This window comes from Thamnophis sirtalis, unplaced genomic scaffold (assembly GCF_051295495.1).
Source record: "Thamnophis sirtalis isolate CommonGarterSnake01/CBP01778 unplaced genomic scaffold, rThaSir2_p1.2 scaffold_14, whole genome shotgun sequence".
NCBI classification, from domain to species: domain Eukaryota; kingdom Metazoa; phylum Chordata; class Lepidosauria; order Squamata; family Natricidae; genus Thamnophis; species Thamnophis sirtalis.
In genome coordinates, this window is record NW_028261394.1 from 48610697 (window position 1) to 48631315 (window position 20619).

General features: G+C 55.3%; 1 protein-coding gene across 1 annotated transcript in view; it reads left to right on the forward strand.

The window, feature by feature from the left end:
- Positions 1–15724, forward strand: part of ACSF3 (acyl-CoA synthetase family member 3) — a 34534-nt gene extending 18810 nt beyond the window's left edge. Inside the window, exons 7-10 of the mRNA XM_087728896.1 lie at positions 4104–4230; positions 14075–14209; positions 14702–14813; positions 14953–15724. Of these exons, the coding sequence (XP_087585022.1) occupies positions 4104–4230; positions 14075–14209; positions 14702–14813; positions 14953–15088 (510 nt within the window). The 3' untranslated portion in view covers positions 15089–15724. The remainder of the gene's footprint in view (positions 1–4103; positions 4231–14074; positions 14210–14701; positions 14814–14952) is intronic.
- Positions 15725–20619: the final 4895 nt, after the last annotated feature.

Genomic DNA, 20619 nt, shown 5'->3' on the forward strand with positions numbered 1-20619 from the left:
TCCTCTCTAGCTGTGGGGGGGCGGGAGGGGGGGGGGCAGAGGCCGCTTCCCTGCTGCAGGACACACCGCTCGGAGCAGAGATAATGCTGCTCGCTCGGAAAGGGAGCCGAGGGGGGGGGATTTTTAATTACAAGAGGGTCTGTGGGACCAGGTTGCCTAGGCGATGGGCAGTGTGCTGCTGAGTGCTTCCCTCCCTGCAATAGGCAGCGATTAAAAGTTTGCTGCTACCTGATGCCTGGCTGGTGGCGTTTGGCAGCTTGAGAAGCCCTTTGCTCTCACGGAAAAGTGGCCGCGGGAGGCCCTGGGCACCTCCCTAGAGAAAAGGAACGGCGCATTTCGGGCGAGGAAAGGGAAGAGGAGGAAATGGATCTGATTTTGCTTTTGGGAGCAAGAACAACTTCCTAAAAAGGCTTCCTAGATTTCCTAGATCAGTGTTTCTCAACCTTGGCAACTTGAAGATGCCTGGACTTCAACTCCCAGAATTCCCCAGCCAGCATTCGCTGGCTGGGGAATTCTGGGAGTTGAAGTCCAGGCATCTTCAAGTTGCCAAGGTTGAGAAACACTGTCCTAGATGGACCTGGGAAGAACTGGGCTTGAAGGAGAGCTACTTGAGTGTCCCATGTGGTCAAGGCAGGCCAGGCCACCCTGCCTGGGCAGGAGGCTGGCAGGAGGGCTGTCCAAGAACCCCATTTCTGCCACCCTTCAGAGAGAGAGAGCGAGAGAGAGAGAGAGAGCTACGGTTTGCAGGCGCCCTCCCTCCCAGCCCAGAAGCAGCGTAAGGAACTCAGTCGGCTGAGCAAAAAGTAATAATTTTAAAAAGCGAAAACTGGTAGAAGGAACAGAAACGGGGTGTCACCCGGAATCCTCCCCATTTCCTCCTGGCAGGTGGGATTTCTCTTCAGGAGCTCCCCCCCTCCCTACCTTAGTGGCCGTGGCTGCGTTCTGTGTGTGAATGCCTTACCTTGACCCCTGTCTCCATATTAGGAGCACTTCAGAACACACCTTTGGGGCCTTTGGGGTGCAGGAGATAAAATTCTTTGTCTCACTATGGAGGGGTGGGGTGGAAGCAGGCCTGAACCTCCCTCTCTCTCTCTCTCTCTCTCTCTCTCTTTCTTTCTCTCTCTCCTTTCTCTCTCTCTCTCTTTCTCTCTCTCTCTTTCTCTCTCTCTCTCTTTCTTTCTCTCTCTATCTCTTTCTCTCTCTCTTTCTTTATCTCTCTCTTTCTCTCTCTCTTTCTTTCTCTCTCTCTCTCTTTCTCTCTCTTTCTTTCTTTCTTTCTCTCTCTTTCTCTCCCTCTTTCTTTCTTTCTCTTTCTTTCTCTCTCTCTTTCTCTCTCTCTCTTTCTTTCTCTCTCTTTTTCTCTCCCTCTCTTTCTTTCTTTCTCTTTATTTCTCTCTCTCTCTTTCTCTCTCTTTCTTTCTCTCTTTCTCTCTCTCTCTTTCTCTCTCTCTCTTTCTCTCTCTCTCTTTGCTGTTCAGTCTCAAGCTGAGAGTACAAAGTGGGTGGGGGTTGCTGGTGGATGTGGCTAGACTATAACTCAGAGAATGCGGTGTGACCAATATCATCTGGCAGTGTAAGCCAGGAGGGGGGCACCAATTAAGAGCTCCCCACTGTGTGGTTTCCCTCCCCCTCTCTGATTAAAACTTGTTTATTCAGATTTTTCTGATTTTTGTTCAGCAGATGGATTAATAAAATGATTCATTTATGCAGATAGAATGAGCAGAAGTGAGGGCTTATTCCCCCCCCCCCCGCTTAAACAACCCCCTCCCCAAAAACCTTCTTCTCTGCCAAGAGGAAACTTCCTAGTATTCCTTAAGTATCTTGATTCAGGTAATTATTTAATTGCAAATATAAACCAGGAGCGTAAACCCCTTTGCATTTTTAACCAGCGCCAGGCGGCAGGGATGGTGGTCGTGATGGAGGAAAAATTGCTTTGTGGAGGTGCGTCTTGAAAAATTAAATTTTATGGCCCTTCCTGTGGGTGGAGGGAACAGCTGCAGGGTTGACAATTAGCTCCCTCTGGCCAGATTAACGTCCTCACTTTGGGCTTCCTCTGGGCAGAGCATGTGGACGGACGGACGGCCGCAAACACTGTCCAGGCTGAACTCTCCCCTGAAGCACAGGCTATCTGAAGGGGGACGGGAGAAACGGCCCCTCACTTAGTCCCTGTGGACTTATTTGGGGGGGGAGCTTTGCTAGCTCCCCCACAACACGGTCAGACACTCCCTGCTGCTCCTCTTGATAAACTCCCCCTGGAATTGGGAGGAGCCCCCCAGATCCTCCCTCAGCCTCATCCGGGAGGTTTTCCTGACAGCTATTCTAGGTATCCATGTTGGGGTTTTTTATTTAAAAAATGGGGTTGTTTTATCCTGTTTCGATTCTGCTTTTAATTGTTAAAACACCCAGAGGCACTCTTATGAGATGATGGGTGGCCATGTGCATTTATTAAATAAATGACTTATTGGTGGGTTGGGCTTCTTGGCTGAGGACGTAGCCCTTACATGTGGGGAGGGGGCTGAATTTGAGCCCTCCGTGATTCTTGGGAATGATTAGAAATTCCCTGTAAAAGTACTCCGAGCCTTAGGGGCTTGTGGGGGGGGGGTTTGTCTCTCTCGTTCCTCAGTAGCCCCCTCACCAAGACCGCCTGCTAATAGAGAGGTTTAAAAAAAATGGAAGCGTTGAAAATACCCATTTCATAATCAGCTGGGTTTCTTCCTTCGGAGAATTTATTACAACCTTTTTTGATTTCCACACACGGCAAAACGTAATCTTATCTGGCGCACCGGCTGGCCCATCTAGCTCAACTCGCCGGATCTGTTTTGCAGCGGAAAGCTATCAAAGGCCAGCCTTCCAGGGCACAAGCCGTGCCTCGGTGTTAAAAGTTGCTTGAACGCATTAAAGCAGCTAAAATGTGCATTAAAATATGGCGTTTGGAGAATAGGGTATCTGTGCAATTAGCCATCTGATGCTTTCAGCAGCTGCTTGTGAGTTAGATCCGGTGCGTCAACGAAAGGCACCTCGGAGAGTTGGAAGACGAGAGCAAGAGAGCCGGCTGCAGAGCCAGCCCTCGGTTGGGGAAAGAAAAAGCGGGCTTCGGACTTAGGAAGTGGCCCTGTGGGGTCTGCTGGTTTGCCACAGGTGAACGATCGGCCACAAATATTTCCTGTGGCCCCCCCCCCCCTCTGCTCTTCCCACCCCATCCCTGGGCATGCAAAGGATCCAAGGGAGTGCAGCTGCAGTTGAACGAAACTCTCTTAGGAGGGCATTCCCTTTCTCTCTGTGTGTGTTTTACTGACCGTAAGCCAGCAATGTGACTGTGAACCCTTATGGGGTGGGGGGTGGGGGTCGGGCTGCTGCCAGGGAGCTGTTCTCGAAAAGCCCTGAGCGCTTGCCAGCACCCCAGCAAAGGCAACAGGTGGTACAGTGGTTAAATGCAGCACTGCAGGCTACTTCAGCTGACTGCAGTTCGGCTGTTCAAATCTCACCGGCTCAGGGTTGACTCAGCCTTCCATCCTTCCGAGGTGGGTGAAATGAGGACCCGGATTGTTGTTGGGGGCAATATGCTGACTCTGTAAACCGCTTAGAGAGGGCTGAAAGCCCTATGAAGCAGTATATAAGTCTAACTGCTATTGCTATTGCTAACAAGGTATTTGAAGCCCTCCCAACTTTTTCATGGATGGAACGGAAACCCTCTCTCGCCTACCTGGCTGCACTGTCTCAGGGCTGCTGGCACTTTTGGCCCAGATTTTCAGATGGGGAAGAGCCAGGTTTCCTTGCTCTCCCCCCTCCCTTGACGGACAGTAGTTGGAATGCAGCTCTTGGGGGAGGGGTGGAACCAGAGTCTGAACCTCGCTGTCATGCTGAGAACTGGGCCAGAGAAGTCCAGATCTGCCCGGAGTCTGTGGCCAAACAGGTGGTGCTTTTTCCTTTGTTCCGTCTCCTGATTCCTCCAGACCGCGTCACAGAATGCAGGTGTCTGGAAAGCTGCCTCTCTTGGCAGGCCAGAGGCTTCTTCGGGGTTGCTCTGTGTCCAGTACCATGACTGGGGGATGGACTGGAAGACCCTGGGGCCGATTGGGCAGGTGACTGTTCTGTTTCCACAGGTGACTCCAGGCTTCGATGCCAAAGAAGGGGAGCTCTTTGTGAAAGGACCCGCAGTGTTTCGGGAATATTGGAACAGGCCTGCAGAGACCAAGGACGCCTTTACCCCCGACGGCTGGTTCAAGACAGGTACTGGCTGGGGATAAGAATCTCAGGTTCTGGGTCTAGTTAAACACAATGTTGGTGAGCATCGCCAGCCGGAAGATGTGTGGACTTCCTCTCCCAGAATTCCCCAGGCAGCTTCCGGGAGTTGAAGTCCGCCCATCTTTCAGGGGCCAAGGTTGAGATACGCTGAGTTAAAAGGTGGTGGAATCCCCCTTCTCTGTCTGTCTGATCCTCCCCCGGAGACCTTATTCAATAGACCGGCTGTCGGACTGACCCCATGTGTTTATAGGGCTGCTGAGGGCAGTGGGGCTAAAAAAGCAGCAGCCCCACAAGTTGCTTTGCGGCTGAAGGTTGTGGAAATCGGCTGGATTTGCAGTTGGCCGCAACTCAGGAACAGCACGGAGCTCTTGCCTGCAATTCTGAGAAGTGGTTGGAAGACTGGTGTTCCTGGTATGCAAATAACACTTGACCCCTTTTAACCAATTTAAGTGTTCCAGTGATCCTGTCACAACAGTCTGATTCCTACTCATTGTTCACTTGAGGCCCTACTGAGTGCCTCGTTTATTCTGATGGTCCCAGCCATCGGGTGGTAATGCACTCCAAAGGCTGAGTCCATAGACGGAGGCCTCTTGGGTCCAGCTATTCACGCCCCAGTCCTGACGCCTTTCCCGTCACACGGAGGACCCCTGGGTCGCCCAAGGAGCCTGAATCAAGCGCAGTTCGGGCAGAGACAGAGAAGGTGCTTCACACTCCCCTGTCAGGGTTACGAATGGCATCCAAAATTAAATCAGAGTCCGAGGCAAAGTATTGCTCAAAGTTCCAATTTATTAAGAGAGCCATGTTGGCACATCTGGGAAAACCCAAATGTGGAAGCTTCCTGGTTTTCCCCACCCAGTTGGAGGTTCAAGATCCTGTCCCCACCCCCACAAGTCCATCCCACGGTCCAATCTCCCACTGCCATGCTGGCAGCTTCCACACATCCAGTTCGGGTCAGGTGCAGAGGCAAAGGATGACCTTGGCTTTCTAGAAAGGAATTTTGTTGTGGCTACATAGCATCTAACTCTGTGCAATCCCCCCCTCCCATTTCCCCAAAATAGAAAAGGCGTAGCAGAATAATAGAAAGTGTGGCAGGCCAAAGACCCAGAGGGAAAGATGGCTGGAGGCCTGAAAACCCCGGTATAATGCCATAATTCAACCAGGGGGACTTAGCTCAGGGGTCCCTAACCATCGGGCCACGGACTGTTTAAACTGGGCAATGCGAGTGATGGGCAAGTGTGCATGGGCTACACTCCACCTGTGTGAACAGATAGGGCTGTGTGTGTGTGTGTGCCATTTGGAGCCCCCCCTCCCCCTGCTGACTTAGCTGCCTCTGTGGCACGACAAAACCGTGCTCGACTAAATCGCGCCCGATTAAACCGCGTCGCTGACGTCATCAGCAGGGCGACAACAGCGAGCGCGGAGAAAGAAGGGCGCTTTAAATAGCACTTTGAAAGCAAGCCGATTCAAGTTAAGGTAAGGGTTAGGTTTAGGGTTAGGTTAGGGGTTAATTTTAGGTTTAGCGTTTACAGCGTGCTTCTGTCTCCGCGCTGTTGTCGCCCTGTGATGACGTCAGCTACGCGGTTTCGTCGAGCGCCCTTTAGTCGAACGCGGTTTTGTGGTGGAACCAGCTGCCTCGCTTTAGAACGCAGGAGACCCAATTGTGGAAGAGACAAAGGCTGTCAGTGCTGCAGTCGGCAACTAGGAGGATGTGTTCTCTTGGCAGCTGCTGGTGGGGTTTGAGGGCAGGCAGGCAGGCAGGCTCTGCTCCCCAGGGGCTCCTGAAGGGCCACAGTGGGAAAGCAGAGCGGGCCTCACTTCAGAATAACAGACTCCCCGAGTTGGAAGGGACCTTGGGGGTCTTCTAGTCCAACCCCCTGCTCAGGCAGAAAGCCCTGTACCACTTCAGACAAACGGCTGTCCGATCTCTTCTTAAACACCCCCAATGTTGGAGCACCCGCAGCTTCTGGAGGAAAGTCGTTCCGCTGATAAATTGCCCCACCAGCCGCTCTTGTATCTTCCGCCCCACGGAAGAAAGAGAGCCCAGCTGGGGGGGCCTTGGGAGGGCACACGGCCTGTCAGAATCTCCTTCGGCTGCTTAAGCCTCTTGACCCCCGACTTCCTCTTCGCCTTCCTCCCAACCTTGGTGGGCTGTTTGAATTAACGAGGAGGAGCGTGGCGTGTGTGTCCCCCCCCCCTTTGTTCAGCCTGGGCGTCATTAATCTTGTGAGAGGCGCTTGGGTACCTGATTAATTCCGCTCCTGTCCATCAACTGGGCTGGCCGGGCAGAGAGGGGATTCCTCTCGGTGCAGCCTCTGCCTGAATGGCCCCAGCCGGGCTAAGGAGCTCAGCGGCGGCAGCGGCTAATGTTCCCGGGTTCGAATTGGCCTCCGCAGTGACTGGCTGAGGGGTCTTCCCATCCATCAGCCCCGGGGGAACAAGGGCACTGATCAGAGGCGGCTGTCATCGGGGCGAGGCCTGTACGGGAATGTTCGGAAACCCCCCGATGGCCTCGTGCTGTTTTGCCTCCGCCCTGCTTAAGCCGCCTCGTGTTTACTCATCTTGATATTATCATTAGCGGCATCACTTGATAGCTGCAGCTGAACAGGTTTGGCTTTCGGGCGAAGGGTGTCGGCCGACTCAGATTCCCAGGCAATCCCGTTTTTTTTTTTTTCCGTTTTTGTTTCTCGATGAATTTCTCGGAGCTGGTCCTCCCGATAAATATTTCAGATGCAAAGGAATAGCGTGCATTAATTATTGTAAAGAGACGTCTTTAGGAGAAAATGATTTTGGAATTCAGTTTAATTTCATTGTAATGTGCCGCAAACAGGAAAGGAGTCTGTGTGTTTAATTGGCTCTCGGGGGGGTAAGGCCTGGAAGATGGCATGCCTTTGTCACAGGCCATTAGTGATACAGGCTGCATAATGAGAAACTACAATCAGCTCACAGCTGCTGGCTCCTATGGGAGAGGAGGATATTAAATGGAAATCAGTATAAATTAAGCTTAACCCTTTCGCCCGCCCGAGCTCACTTCTGAGTTAGACGCGGGGGTGGGGGAGGGGACGGAAAAGGATTCCTCCTCTAGACGGGGAGCAAATGGAAAGCTGACCCAGATATACCCCCCATCTCCAAAGGGGTTCACCGACAAAAGCACGCTGACAAAACCGCTGGGAAAAACCACAAGTTCGAAATCGCGCCGACGAATGAGCGCAGAAGCACGCCGACAACAGCGCGCTGACAGAAGCGCGCTCTAAACCTAACCCTTACCCTAACCCTTACCTTAACCGTAATCGCGCTTCTGTCGGCGCTCTGTTGTCGACGCGCCTTTGTGGGCACGCTGTCGACGTCACGGCTTTATCGCCACGGTTTTGTTAGGCGTGCTGTTGTCGGGCACGCATTTGCCGGGTCACGCCCCAAAGGCAGCACCCCGAGATGGGGAGGGAGACAAACAGCATTTCAATTGCTCTCCTCCACTCTCCTCCTTACGACCCCCTGACATTTTTTCCCTCTTTTTTTGGGGGGGGGGAATCCTCTGAAAAGATTAGGCGAGCAGCCCTCCTTCCCAAGTGATGCCACTTGGCCTAAGAGGGAAATGCAACTCTCAGTCTACGCAGTTTGGCCTCCTCTGTGTCTTTCCCTCCCCCCTTCCCATCCCCATGAGTCCCTGCGACAGTTTCTGCAAAATGCAGGGCTGCCGGTCTCACCAGCCAAGGCAGTTGACCTCTGCTCTATGACCACTCGAGCTAGCTAGATGTGCCATTTATTGCAAAGAAGAAAGGAAGAAGAAACGTGTACTGGAAAATACAATCAAACAGAGGTTGATAGATCAGCCGTTTCCTCCCGCTCGGGTGTTTTTTCCAGCCTTCAGCCTCAAAATCTGTCCGACCTGGGGAATCTCCGAATCCCACTTTGCCAGCGTCCATGGCTGCAGGGATCTGGATGGCAATTCTCAACGCAACCTCTAGATGGCAGAAAGGAAACAGAGGAAATCTCCTGACTCGTCCCTGCCCCCTAATGGCCCCTGGGAGCTCTGCCAATGGAGGAAAGGCTGCTCCTTGGCTCACTCCCGACTATACCAAGCAGCCTTCCCTTTTTCTCACTTAGAAAGACACAAATCCTGGGTTCTCTGGAGGGTTTTGTGCTGGCCGTGTGCAGTCAGGTGTCTCGGGGAAATTCCTGCTCCCGAATGTGTTTTTATGAGCAGCGGCCAAATGATGCTGCTAAGGAAGTTTCAAATTTCCTGAGGAATGCAAATGAGCTTGGCCTCTATTGATGGAGCTCTGCTGCTGCGGGGGGGGGGGGGAACAACCTCACAACACACACACACACAAACACACAAACACCCTTGTGCCCCAGCAGACGAATGGAGGAGGAGGGGAGCGGGGTCATGGCATCCCTGGACCCAGGTTGGTCGGATGGGCCTCTTCTAAGGGAGAGCTTGGAAGGGGAGAAACCGAACTGTGTCCCCAAGAGCTGAGGGGTGTTCAGGTGCTTCTGTGGTGGGGAATCCCCCCTCTCCCCCCCCCCCGGTCCTCTTAGGCCGGTCTCAGATCTTAAATTAGAGTAAAATAAGGGCATCAGCACGATCGGGTGTTCCACCAGCAGGAATCGCCCACGGGCACGGGGGACAGAGAGTCCCGGGTCACTCAGGCAAGTAAGCCAAGCTACAAGCAGCCGCTTTTGTGGCTGGTTTTCTTGACCCCTTTGCCTAAATAGCAGGCGGCTAAGAAGCCGCGCGAGAAACCCACAGCCGCCTCCCGTCCCTCTTTGGGGGAATCCGCATTGGTGGCTTCCGTGTCCTTTGAAGAGTCTGGGGGGGGGACCCGAGGGTGGGCTTCCCCTGAGCCTCCCTGCGTCCTTCCCGCCCAGCAAAGGAAGCCAAAGGGGCCGAGTGGGCCGGAGAAGCACGAGGGGAGAGCCGCCGTTCCCCCGGGGAAAGGCCGAGGGCATCGAGGCTGCTAACACGCCCGTCCAGTGAGAGCTGGGAGTGTTTGGAGAGATTTATTTTCAATTACGGGTTGGAGCAGAGTCAGGCTCTGAAAGGGAGCATAAATCCTCGGAGGAAATCCATGTATATCAGCTCCATATAATAAGATTTTATTGATTGCTGTATTGTATCTGTCAGAATAAAACTCCCCTAATGCCTGCGTCAGGGCTGGGGAGATCAAAGGCTCCTTTGGCAACAGAATCTGATGCGGGAATCAATGCGCTTTGATTAATAGGTCATTAAGAAAGTCGAGTTATTTAACTTCTTCGAGGGGGGGGGCTTTAAAAGGCCCCTTTCCAAGTGCCGCAGGGCCCGAGGGCCACTCTTGGGAGAGAAGAGCCAAGTTCTGCTTCTGCTTTCAGAAGCCCTGGACTCCTCGGAGGCCTCCGGGTGGAAGCAGGGGGTCCCTCCTGCCCTTCCCGGAAGGGGCAGCCACTTGGGGAACGCCTGAGGCTGCTTTCCAGCACGTGAGTGTGCCGGAGGGCGGGTGCCTCACTTCCAGTGGGATGTGCACAAATGTATAGGTCTCCGGGGACGATGCATAAAAGGGACTTTCCAGCAGGAGGTTCAGAAGCTGCTCGGTGCTTCTTTAACGGGGGCTTCTCCTGGATCCCCCGAGGGCCCCCCACTCTCTGCCTCACTCGGGAGCTGCAGGGCAACCTCAAAAGGACCTCGGGAGAAGAACCAAAACTCCTGAGCCCTGAAAAGGTTGCAGCATCCGTTCAGCATGGAAAGCCCAGGAGGAGAATCAGAGCAGGGAAATGGAAAGCCTGTCCTGTTGAACCCCTGGCCGTCCAGGGCTCAGGAGCTTCCCCTGCCTATGGAGGAGAGGCCACAACTGGCCAGAGGCTGGCCCCGGCTTTCCCCCAGATGGCCTGTTTATTGCCCGTGGACTCGGGGCCCCCTGGGCACCTCACTCCAGCCGGCTTTGTTGTCGGTGCCTGATGGACGTGCGGCCTCTTCTCCGCGAGAATCCCTTTGCCAGCGCCGGCCTTCCCTCGGACGCCAGCCGCTGCACAGGAGCGAAGCAGATGGCTCGGCGTGGTGCCCTCGCTGAGAATTGGCAGTAGCTTTCCCTGGCACCTTCCCAGTCTCGGGAGAGGAGCAGGTGTTTCCCCCTCCGCGGCGGGCATTGGCTTCCCTTTGTGGGCGTTCACACCTGAGAGGAAAATGGCTCCTGCCTCTTCAATGCCAGTTTTATAAATAGAAGCGGCTCTCATTAGAATCCTTCCCTGCATTTCCCCCGTGTTTGTTTACACCTTCTCTCCCAGCTGTAAATTTGATTAATACTATTTTTGTTCCTTAAAATTATTGCTTAATGATGTTCTCTGCAAATGTTGCCTGTCGCTTGCCAGCAGGGCGAGTCCCACCGGAGAGAAGGCGTCATCCCAGCGGAAGGCCCGGGGAAGAGAGCCCCCGTCCTCCGGGTCAGGCTGCCCCGCAGGCAGCTGCTCTTCCAGGGTTTCTGCCCTTTGAAAAGGTTTCCCTCCCCATCCAGGAAACTCCCTTGGTCCGAAGAAGCTTTTTGGGGCCAGAAGGGAAAGGTTTCCAAGGAAGAAGCCCAGTTGCGTTTTTGGGGGCATTAGATCCATCTCCAATCCCCAGTCCAGCTCCCCAGAAAGACCCTTAGGATCCTGGGCCTCCTTTGCTCCTTCTGGGCCTCTGATTGCGCCTCCTCCTCTCCGGAGGTTTCACCTCTGGCCTCAAGGGGCAACCGGCAGAAGCAGAAGGAGCCGGAGGGAAGGAGCCGGAGGGCTGGAATTCAGCCCCAATTCCCCCCCCCCCCCCCGCCCCGTTTCCCAGCCCCTGAGTAGCTCTGGCGCGAAGCGAGGTGACTGCCCTTCATTGGCCATCCAAGCGTTGATGCACCAGCAAATGCAGGCTTGGCTTTGGATGATGGGTTCTCTTCCTTTCCCGAGAGCCAGCCAGATCCCTCTTCTCTTCCGGCTCCTTCATCCCCTGCAGTTCCCCTACGCGGCTGCACCTTTCTGCATTTTGCTTCCCTCCGCCGGATTATCTTCCCGCCTTCTGTTTCGTTCTCCCAGCCTGACTGCGCACACCAAAGACCCCCACCCACCGGGCTGTGTGGAGGGTCTCTGCTCAGCTGAAGAGCTCCTCTCTTATTGAGGGGGGGGGGATGAAAAGGGGGTGAGGCCGGTGGGGAAAGCAAGTAGCAGGAATTCCTCTGCAATCAACTTCAGTCCAGCTTCCTTTCCACCCAGCAGCCTCTGGACGGACGGCCTGAGTCCTTCCCCCTTTTATTGAGCCTGCCTTGCCCAGGAAAGTGGGAAAGCCATGCTTTGGTCTTTAAATAGCTGGACCCCCAGCCCTCCTGATTTCCTCCCCCCCCCCAGATTGTGTAATCCTGGCCAGGTAACCCTCTGTGGAGCGATGGCCTCTGCTCTTTGCCCCCAGAAGCCCCCTCCTCTGGTGGGTGCCTGAGAGCAGATTGGTCCCGAGAGGGAGGGGGAGCAGGGGGGGGAAGCCGGCAGCCCCCTTGCTTTGAGACCCTCCGCCAGACAAGCCTCCCCATTGCGGCGGCCACTGCCAAAACCTCCAGGCGTCCTCCGTCCCCCTGTTGCCACCTCAGTGGATTATTTAATCATTTTCTTGAGAAGATTCCAGGAAGGTGCTTCCCCCCCCACCCAGGGAAAGGGGGCGGGTGGGCTGTTGCTGGCTTCTGCCTGGTGTGTAATTGATCCCGGAGCTCTTCCACCAAGGAGAGGCACAGAGTGCGGGAAGAGTGGGGGGGCGGGAGGATGTTAACTCCGGCATCTTGGTTATTCCAATTACTTACAGGCAGGATTCAGCCTCTCAAGCTGCCGAGTGGCTCAGCTCTTTCCCGTGGCATTCCCTTTCCACCACCTGCAGCACCTGAATGCTAAGGTGGGGGGAAGGAGAGAGAGAGAGAGAGAGAGTCTCCCCATTTTGAATGACCCCCCCAGCCCCTCCTCTGCAGCAGCCCCTCCCCCCCTGGGCTCTTCCCCTCCGGGGCCCTTCGTGTGGAGGGCTGGGAGAGGCGGTGGGTGTTCACAGAATCTCCAGGTCGTACCCCGTGGCATCCTCTTGCGGGTCCAAAGATGCCATGGGACTGGTGGGCAGCCATACCCTGCCTACACCTGCAGTGACCCACAAGGGCTCTGGGGGGCACCTGGAACAGGATGGTCTGGATGAGATGAGATCCCCTAACCCTCCCCCTGCCCCCCCCCCCCGAGTGTGTTATAAGCACATTCCCCCAGTCCATCCTGCTCACTGTATCAATCTTGTTTAATAGACTGGAAAGCTTAATGCGCAGTGGTGGGTCACGGGGAGCATCGGGGTGATAGATTGCGCCTTCCAGAGTCGAGCACCGTTGATGTATAATGAAATATTTATGATTTATTCCAGCTAATAAACTGGAATGAAGTGTGTGATATATGCGAGCAGATGGGGAACTATCGATGCCGTTTTCGTTTGGGGAGGAGGTTGATGTCCGTAACACACACACTCGTTGCAAACCTCCCATTCCGCAGGCTCTGCCTTTCGCATGTGGGTGGTGAGGACAGCCCTTCCCCCACCCCTCATTAATCTCCCTCCCTCTAATTGTTTGCCATCCTCCCCCACCCCCACCCTCGCCCCTCTTCCCCACCAATGGAAATCTCCCTTCCGAGAGAGAGAGAGACGCCATTCATCCGGCAGCCTCCGCTCTGTGGGGGGGCTTGGAGAACCCGGCCACTGGATCAATTCCTGGGAATTTGGATGGAGGGATCAGGAAAGGAGCCCCCAGGAGGTTGAGCGGCCCCCTCTTCCCTTGCCCTATTGTTGGTCACCCAGGAAGGGATGGGATAAAGGGCCCCACAGGCTGTGTGGCTCTGCCTGAGGCCACAGAGGTTTTTAGGGGTGTGTTCTGCACCCATTAGGGGCCCCCATGGCTGGCTTCACCAGCTGATCCAGCCTGTCTTTCCCCAGTCCTTGTCCCATCCCTCCGATGAAGCCGTGTCTTGCTCCAGAGAAGAGCTTGGGGGGGGGGGGCGAGACGTCCTCTCAGGGTCAGAGGTCCTGGTGCTGAAGCGGCCTTTGGCTTTTCAAACCAAGGAGATCAGAAAGCAGCTGGTCCACTGTCAGCAGGATGGGAGGAGAGCCATTTTGTGGCCGATGGAGGGATGGGGGAAGCGGCTGCTCATTGCCCCGGCCTCTGTGTGTGTGTGTTGGGGGGGGCCCTTCCATTTCCCCTTCAGTGCAGCAGCTACATGGATTGCACTCCATCTTTCTGTGTGGCCCCCGCAATACCTGCAGAAACCTGTCTTAGCTGGGAGTGAAGCCCCTCCCTCTGATTACACCAAAGCCCCTGTCCCTCCTGGGATCCCGGAAGAGCCCCGGGACCGGGATGCCCATCGCTTGGAGGAGGACGGCAGAAGAGACAGGAGAATAGAAACCTTGCGTCTTCCGAATAGCTTTCCTCCCAGAACTCTAATTGCACTCAGCAATGAACTAAAGGGCCTCCGTCGGGGATCGGTTGGGCCGCATGGCTTGGTCTGTTGTGCGGGTGCTTGGGGGGGTTCAGGGCCGGGGAATGTTTGGTGGGGGTGTGTGGGGGTTGTTGTGTGTGTTGGGCCTGGTCTCTGGGTGTTCTGGGAATTTCCTTGCAGGGGGATACTGTGTATAGACGTACAATGACAATATATTCTTCTTAAGAGTTTAAGCGTGCCCAAATGCCTGTGAGCGGATGGCAGAGGCTGCCTGGTGAAGGGGGCACCGAAAGCCCTTCAGGCAGAGGGCCCCGGAGTTGGCCTTGGTGCAGGACGAAGGCCAACTGGGAGGGACCTCTCAGCTCCCCAGAACCCGTGCCCTTCTTTCCTCTCCCCAGGGACACGGCCATGTACCAGGAAGGCGCCTACTGGATCAGGGGACGGACCTCGGTGGACATCATCAAGAGCGGAGGCTACAAGATCAGCGCCTTGGAAGTGGAGCGCCACCTGCTGGCCCATCCTAGCATTGCAGGTGCTGTCTGTGCGCTGCCATTTTGCTCTTGATTAATGGAGGGCTAATTGCGTAGACCAGTGTTTCTCAACTTGGCAACTTGAAGATGTCCGGACTTCAACTCCCAGAATTCCCCAGCCAGCATTCGCTGGCTGGGGAATTCTGGGAGTTGAAGTCCGGACATCTTCAAGTTGCCAAGGTTGAGAAACACTGGCGTAGACGGCATTTTACCAAGAAGCCGTGAAATTTGGTTTTCTTTCCGCCGGTACCATTCTGCAAGGCAGGAAGGAAGGGGAAGCAGTCTCTTTCAAAGGCCACGAAGGGGTCACTTTAAAAGGTCACAAAGTTAAACAAAGACCAGACAGGTGAACGGAAGTGCAACCTGTGTGAAGGCCTCGGGGCCAATGAAATCCGCTCCAGCCACCTGCCTCCCGTTCCTGAGACTAGTTGAGCCAACCCATTGAATCACTTGAGATCTGTAGGAACAGAGTCCCGTCTTCTCTCCTCCCGCAGATGTGGCCGTGATCGGTGCGCCAGACATTGTCTGGGGGCAGAAGGTCAGCGCTGTGGTGGAACTCCACAAGAGCCAGGAATTGTCTCTGCAGACCCTCAAGAAATGGGCCAGGTAAGTTGGTGCGGGAGAAGCAACAGGCAGAGCCGGTGGTCCCTCCCGGGCCTTCCCTTTTCTTTCAGGCGTCCCTGGAGGGGGGGGAGGGGGAGTTGTGGCCGGCCCTTCGCTGACCAAGGGGCTCTTCTGTGCCCAGGGAGAGCATGCCCTCCTACACCATCCCTTCGGAGCTGCTCCTGGTGGAGGAAATCCCCCGCAACCAGATGGGCAAAGTGGATAAGAAACAGCTCCTCAAGCAATTCTACGGCGCCTCTGAAAGCTTCCGCCTCTGACCGGTAGAACTGGGCTCCCTGCGGCCCAAGAGCAGCACTGGACGCCCGTCCTCCAAAACCGGACTCTGGTCCTTGGCGGTGGCCTTGCCTTTACTCGCCACCCGGGAGACAGAAGAGGACCTGAGGATTCAGGCTTTGCGCTGCTCTGCTGCCTCCTACGCTGGCCCACCAAAGACACGGGGGGTGGGTGGGGGGGAGAGGCCCCGGCCAGGCAGAAGCCACAGCCTCCCTGGCAAGGCCTTCCCTCGGCTGAGCCAGAGTGCAGGACGGGAGAACACGGGCCCCGGCCTCCCCTTCCCTCTGGAGGATGGAAACCCCCTCCCCCAGGCGCACCTGCGGAGCCAAGGGATCCGATGCGGAGTTAGGCGTGTGTGTGTCCGAGAGAGAAGCGGGTGTTCGTATCATCTGACACCCCCCCCCATTTTCCATCCTCTTCTGCACCACTCTGGCTTTTTAGAAATCCACCTTAAATTTATAGGTACATTTCTATTCCTGAACGTATTTCTCCAAGGTCCCTGAGCAATAATCCTCCTTTCCGGTGAGCTGGAGAAGTTTGTGGGTTCTTTGCAGCTGCCACTCCCCTTCCGCTTTCTGTGGGTCGCCTGACCAGGCACTGTGGCTGCCCTGCAAGCGGGGGGTGGGGGATTCTGAGGGTCCCGGCGGGTGTGATGCTTGGGGGGCTCCTGTCTCTCCCCTGGCATCAACTGCTGGGGCCAGAGGAGGCTCTGAGGCTTTTGCACATTCATTCAGTATCCTTTAAGGGGGGGGGTGGCTCTCCCCACCAGCATTCCTCTCTTTTTCTTCCCCACATTCTCTTTCCGAAGAACCCCTCCCCCTTTTTTGTGGTGCAGTAAAAGGGGCCTTCATTAGAGGGATTTATTTTTTATTATATTTATTTTTATTTTTTTTCAAACACACAACACATAAAATCTTCCTTTTTTACATACTGTAGAAAGTGTATCAGTTGGTTTCAAAAGACTTTTGTGCATCTCTTCCATAGTCATCAAGCATAATTTATATTAACTCAAGTATTTTAACTCAGATATTTATACACATTACCATCATTATACCTCCATTTAACTACAATTGTTTAATTGTTATCCCTCCTTCCTTCCCTCCTTCCTTCCTTCCCTCCTTTCTTTTCTCCTTCTCTCCTTCGTTTCCCCCTTCCTTTCCTCCCTTCCTTCCCCCTTCTTCTCTCCTACATTCCCTCCTTTCTTCTCTCCTTCTCTCCTTCCTTCCCTTCTTCCTTCCCTAGAGGGATTTAATCACAGCACAGGGACAGTTAATCACCCTCCGATCTGTCCTTTTGCACCCTTCAGCACAGCCTCCTCCTGTTGGGCCGCAGAGGCCGCGTGTGGAGGGAAGAACAAATGAAGGCCGGCCTTCCTTAAACCATGCAGGTGCAGCATCACCTCCCCCTCCCTCCCCCCTCCCCCCCTCCCTCTCTTCCTCAGAGGGGGCTTCCCAGAGAGAAATCCCGGGGGCTTCCCAGCCAACTGTGGATGGGTGGATGCCATCCTTCGACCTGGGCTGGCCAGGAGGAGTGGCAGCAGCAGACATCTTTGTCATTGGGGGGGGGAGGGGGGCGCGTCCCCTGGGAGACTTCAGGCCAGGGAAGGCTGCAGCTGACCCTCTTCTCTCCTGCTGGGCAACCACTGGCCGCTCTCCTGTCGGCTTCTCCCTGGCCATCTGGGGCCATCCAGGCGTAATGGAGGAGGCCGAGAAAGGCTGTTTATCTCCTTTCCCTGTCCAACCGCTTTGCCTGCCTGGGCGCTTCGTCTGGGCAGGTGACAGCCCCCCATCAGCCCTCCAAACTCTTCCTTCTGCCTGGGGGGGATGGCAGGAAGAGGGCTTGTATATGCTGCTGCCCCCCCCCCCCAAGTGGGAAGGAAGAAGAGACCTTGGCACCATCGGCCTCAACATCTGTGCTAGAGAGGCCATGACAGTTCTACATTTAAAAATAGGTATTCCCAGGATGCCTATTTTTCGAAAATCTGGAGCTGGAAGGGAAGCCCCACCTCTGCTCCCAAGCTCCACCCACCTCCCTCTCCTCGGCCCTGCGTCCGTCCTCCACCTAACGCCCGACAGGTGTGTGGGAGGCAGGCAAGGAATTGGGGGAGTGGGAGTCCTGTGCGTCGGAGGGATGTCCTTGAACTTACGCCTGAAAAGGGGAGGAAATTCAACATCTCTCTTCTCTCCTCCCCACAAATCATCGGGGGGGGGGATGGCAGGAAGAGGGCTTGTATATGCTGCCCCCCCCAAGTGGGAGGGAAGGATGGAGGCATCCCCCTCTGTTAAAACATCGGCACACAATAAATTTCTTCACTTACCGCATAGATCAATATCAAATTATCATGTCTCACATTCATAACTCTTCAGCCAGCCACAATGGGGGGGGGGGGGGGCAAGGTCACGGGAGAATAAATAGCAGCCGGCCGCACTCCCCGATCCATCACTCCCGACAAGCCCGGCTCTCCTGCACCCGGCACTGACAAGATCATTAATAAAGCCCCACCAGGGCCCGATCGATGGGCTGATGGATGAGCACAGGTAGCAAGGCAGGGAAACAGCTGCCTGTCACGGCTGGCTGAGGAATGGAGGCAGTCGGGGGGGGGGGGCTCTGCCAGTAGCCCTGGGGAAACGTTTGACTTTGGCCCTGGAGCCCCCCCTGCCTGATGGGTCCCTGGAGAGCCTGTCAGGCCAGGCCAAGCGCCCCCCCCTCAGGACCTTTGATATCCGGGTATATCTGAGATAGACCAGGATGCTGGTGGAGCCTCTGTCCAGATGTGCAATAGCAATAGCAGTTAGACTTATATGCCGCTTCATAGGGCTTTCAGCCCTCTCTAAGCGGTTTACAGAGAGTCAGCATATTGCCCCCAACAATCCATAGATAGATAGATAGATAGATAGATAGATAGATAGATAGATAGATAGATAGATAGATAGACAGACAGACAGACAGACAGACAGACAGACAGACAGACAGACATAGAGATAGGTAGGTAGGTAGGTAGGTAGGTAGGTAGATAGATAGATAGATAGATAGATAGATAGATAGATAGATAGATAGATAGATAGATAGATAGATAGAAATAGGTAGGTAGGTAGGTAGGTAGGTAGGTAGGTAGGTAGGTAGGTAGGTAGATAGATAGATAGATAGATAGATAGATAGATAGATAGAAATAGGTAGGTAGGTAGGTAAGTAGGTAGGTAGGTAGGTAGATAGATAGATAGATAGATAGATAGATAGATAGATAGATAGATAGATAGATAGATAGATAGATAGATAGATAGAAATAGGTAGGTAGGTAGGTAGGTAGGTAGATAGATAGATAGATAGATAGATAGATAGATAGATAGATAGATAGAATAGATAGATAGCAATAGCCATAGCAGTTAGACTTATATACCACTTCATGGGCTTTCAGCCCTCTCTAAGCGGTTTACAGAGTCAGCATATGCCCCCAACAACAATCCGGGTCCTCATTTCACCCACCTCGGAAGGATGGAAGGCTGAGTCAACCCTGAGCCGGTGAGATTTGAACCGCCGAACTGCAGAACTGCAGTCAGCTGAAGTGCTGCACTCTAACAACTGCACCACCTCGGCTCTGTCCAGGAGGGCCTTGGGCAGCCTTGGGTGAAGTAGGGCTGGGGTCCCACCCGTTGCCCCAGCCTCCTCTGCCTTTTAAGTCACCAGGGAGGGGATTTCCTTGGGCAAAGCATGTTGCGCAACTACAGCTGTGATGTTGTGTTGATCCAGATAGGAGGTGGGTGTGTTGTGACGCCCCCACTGAGAGTGAAGACATTAGCCAATGTGTGCAACCTGGGAGGGGGAGAGGGGGCTTCCCTGCATGCAGCCCCCCCCCCCGTGCCTTACCCAATATTGCCCCTTTGGAGGAGGGAGCAGCCTGGGAGAGGGGGCTGCGCTGACCTGCCTGCCTGGCATTTGGCCTGGGGGGTGTGTGGGCTGCTTGCTTTTCTGTCCCTGTTGTCAAAGTTGATGTTTGCGTCACTTTAACACAGGCACAAACAGCCCCCCCCCCCGGATTCCCCCAGGAAAAACAGCAGGGATGGGAAGGGGGACCTGGGCAGTTGCAGAAAATCCCCGCCTGGATCCTGGCTGCTTTTCTCTTCTTGTGGCTCCACTCACAGCGAGGACCCCGAGGGGGCGGGAGGGGGCTTCTCTGGGGGCCAGTGGGGAGTCCTTGGGGGGGGCTCTGTGGGGCAGGAAGGCCAGCAGACTGAATCCAGGCATGAAGCCTCTGCTACAGACTCTGCCATGGATTGGAGGTGGGATGGCAGCGCCCCCCTCCCCCCCCCCGGCCATCACCATCGACTGGGGGGGGGCACATCAATATCTCTCAGCTGACAGAGCAAGGAACAGGGGGGTGAACACTCCTTCCCTGGCCATGGAGGGCGGGATGGTGAGCTTCTCTAGGGGGGGAGAGCTCTGGCTTCCTCAGGGGGGCTGCTTGGAAGGACACCTTAGGAACCAACAAGAGCCCCCCCCCCCCCCCGCAAGCACCAGCCCAGGCCTGATCTGCAGAGTTGATGGGAGCCCTGAGAGTTAGGAAGGATTTGGGGGGGGGGGGGGATGAATAGTCGTTGGGTGTGATCCTGTCCCCACTCCCCCCCCCCGCACCTTCAGCCAGGCAACAACCCCCCCCCAGGTGAGGAGGGTCCCCAGCTCTTTCATGCCCCGCTGGGCTCTGAGGCTTCTTTCCAGCTTCCCATGCGCCCCCCCCCCCCCGTCAGCTGCTCCTCTTTGGCTGCAGGGGGGAGGGAGCGCTTCCCACCCCCTCCCATGCTCCCGCTCCCCCAGGGCTGGGCAATGCCCCACTCTTTATGGCTGGCATTATCTTTCATTGCGGAATAAAATGCTAAGCTTCCCTGGCCTTTATTGCTGCACCCCCCCCCCCAGCAGGGCTGCTGTCTGCCAGGAAAACCCGAGGGGGTGCAGTGGGGATGGGTGCAGCCTCTGCCCCCCCAGGTTCTGCTGGAGGGTGGAGGAGGGGCCCAAGCCAAGTCCCCCCTCCACTCAAGGGGGCAACCTTGGCACCACATCTCATGCCACTCTCAGCCCCCTTCCTTCCCCCCTCCCTGTGCTCCAGCCGAACCTCTGTTCTTGCCCAGAGGGTCTCCAGGTGGGGTTTGCCAAGCGGTGCCCACCAGGGAGGTCTCTGGGCACCTCTGCCTTTCAGGGGACTTCCCTGGCCAAGCCCATCTCTTCGCTGTTGTAACTCACAGCACAGCCCCCCCTCCCCTCCCCTCCAAACACTCTGAAGCAGAGGGCAGGATTGTCCCTGTGTGTGTACACATCGATCCCCTCCACCCCCCTCTGTCTTTCCATCCAGCCTGCCAGCAGGGGTGGCTGGCAAGTCCTTGCCCTCCTTTAACGCTGATGGAAGTGACACGCTCCAGCTTCTGGCTCTCAGGACCGGCTGGAGGGAAGGAGCCGGCCGGCCGAGCGGCTCTCCCCAGCAACTGAGCCAGAGGCCCCGGCAGGAAAACACACTGGGCCCCCATCA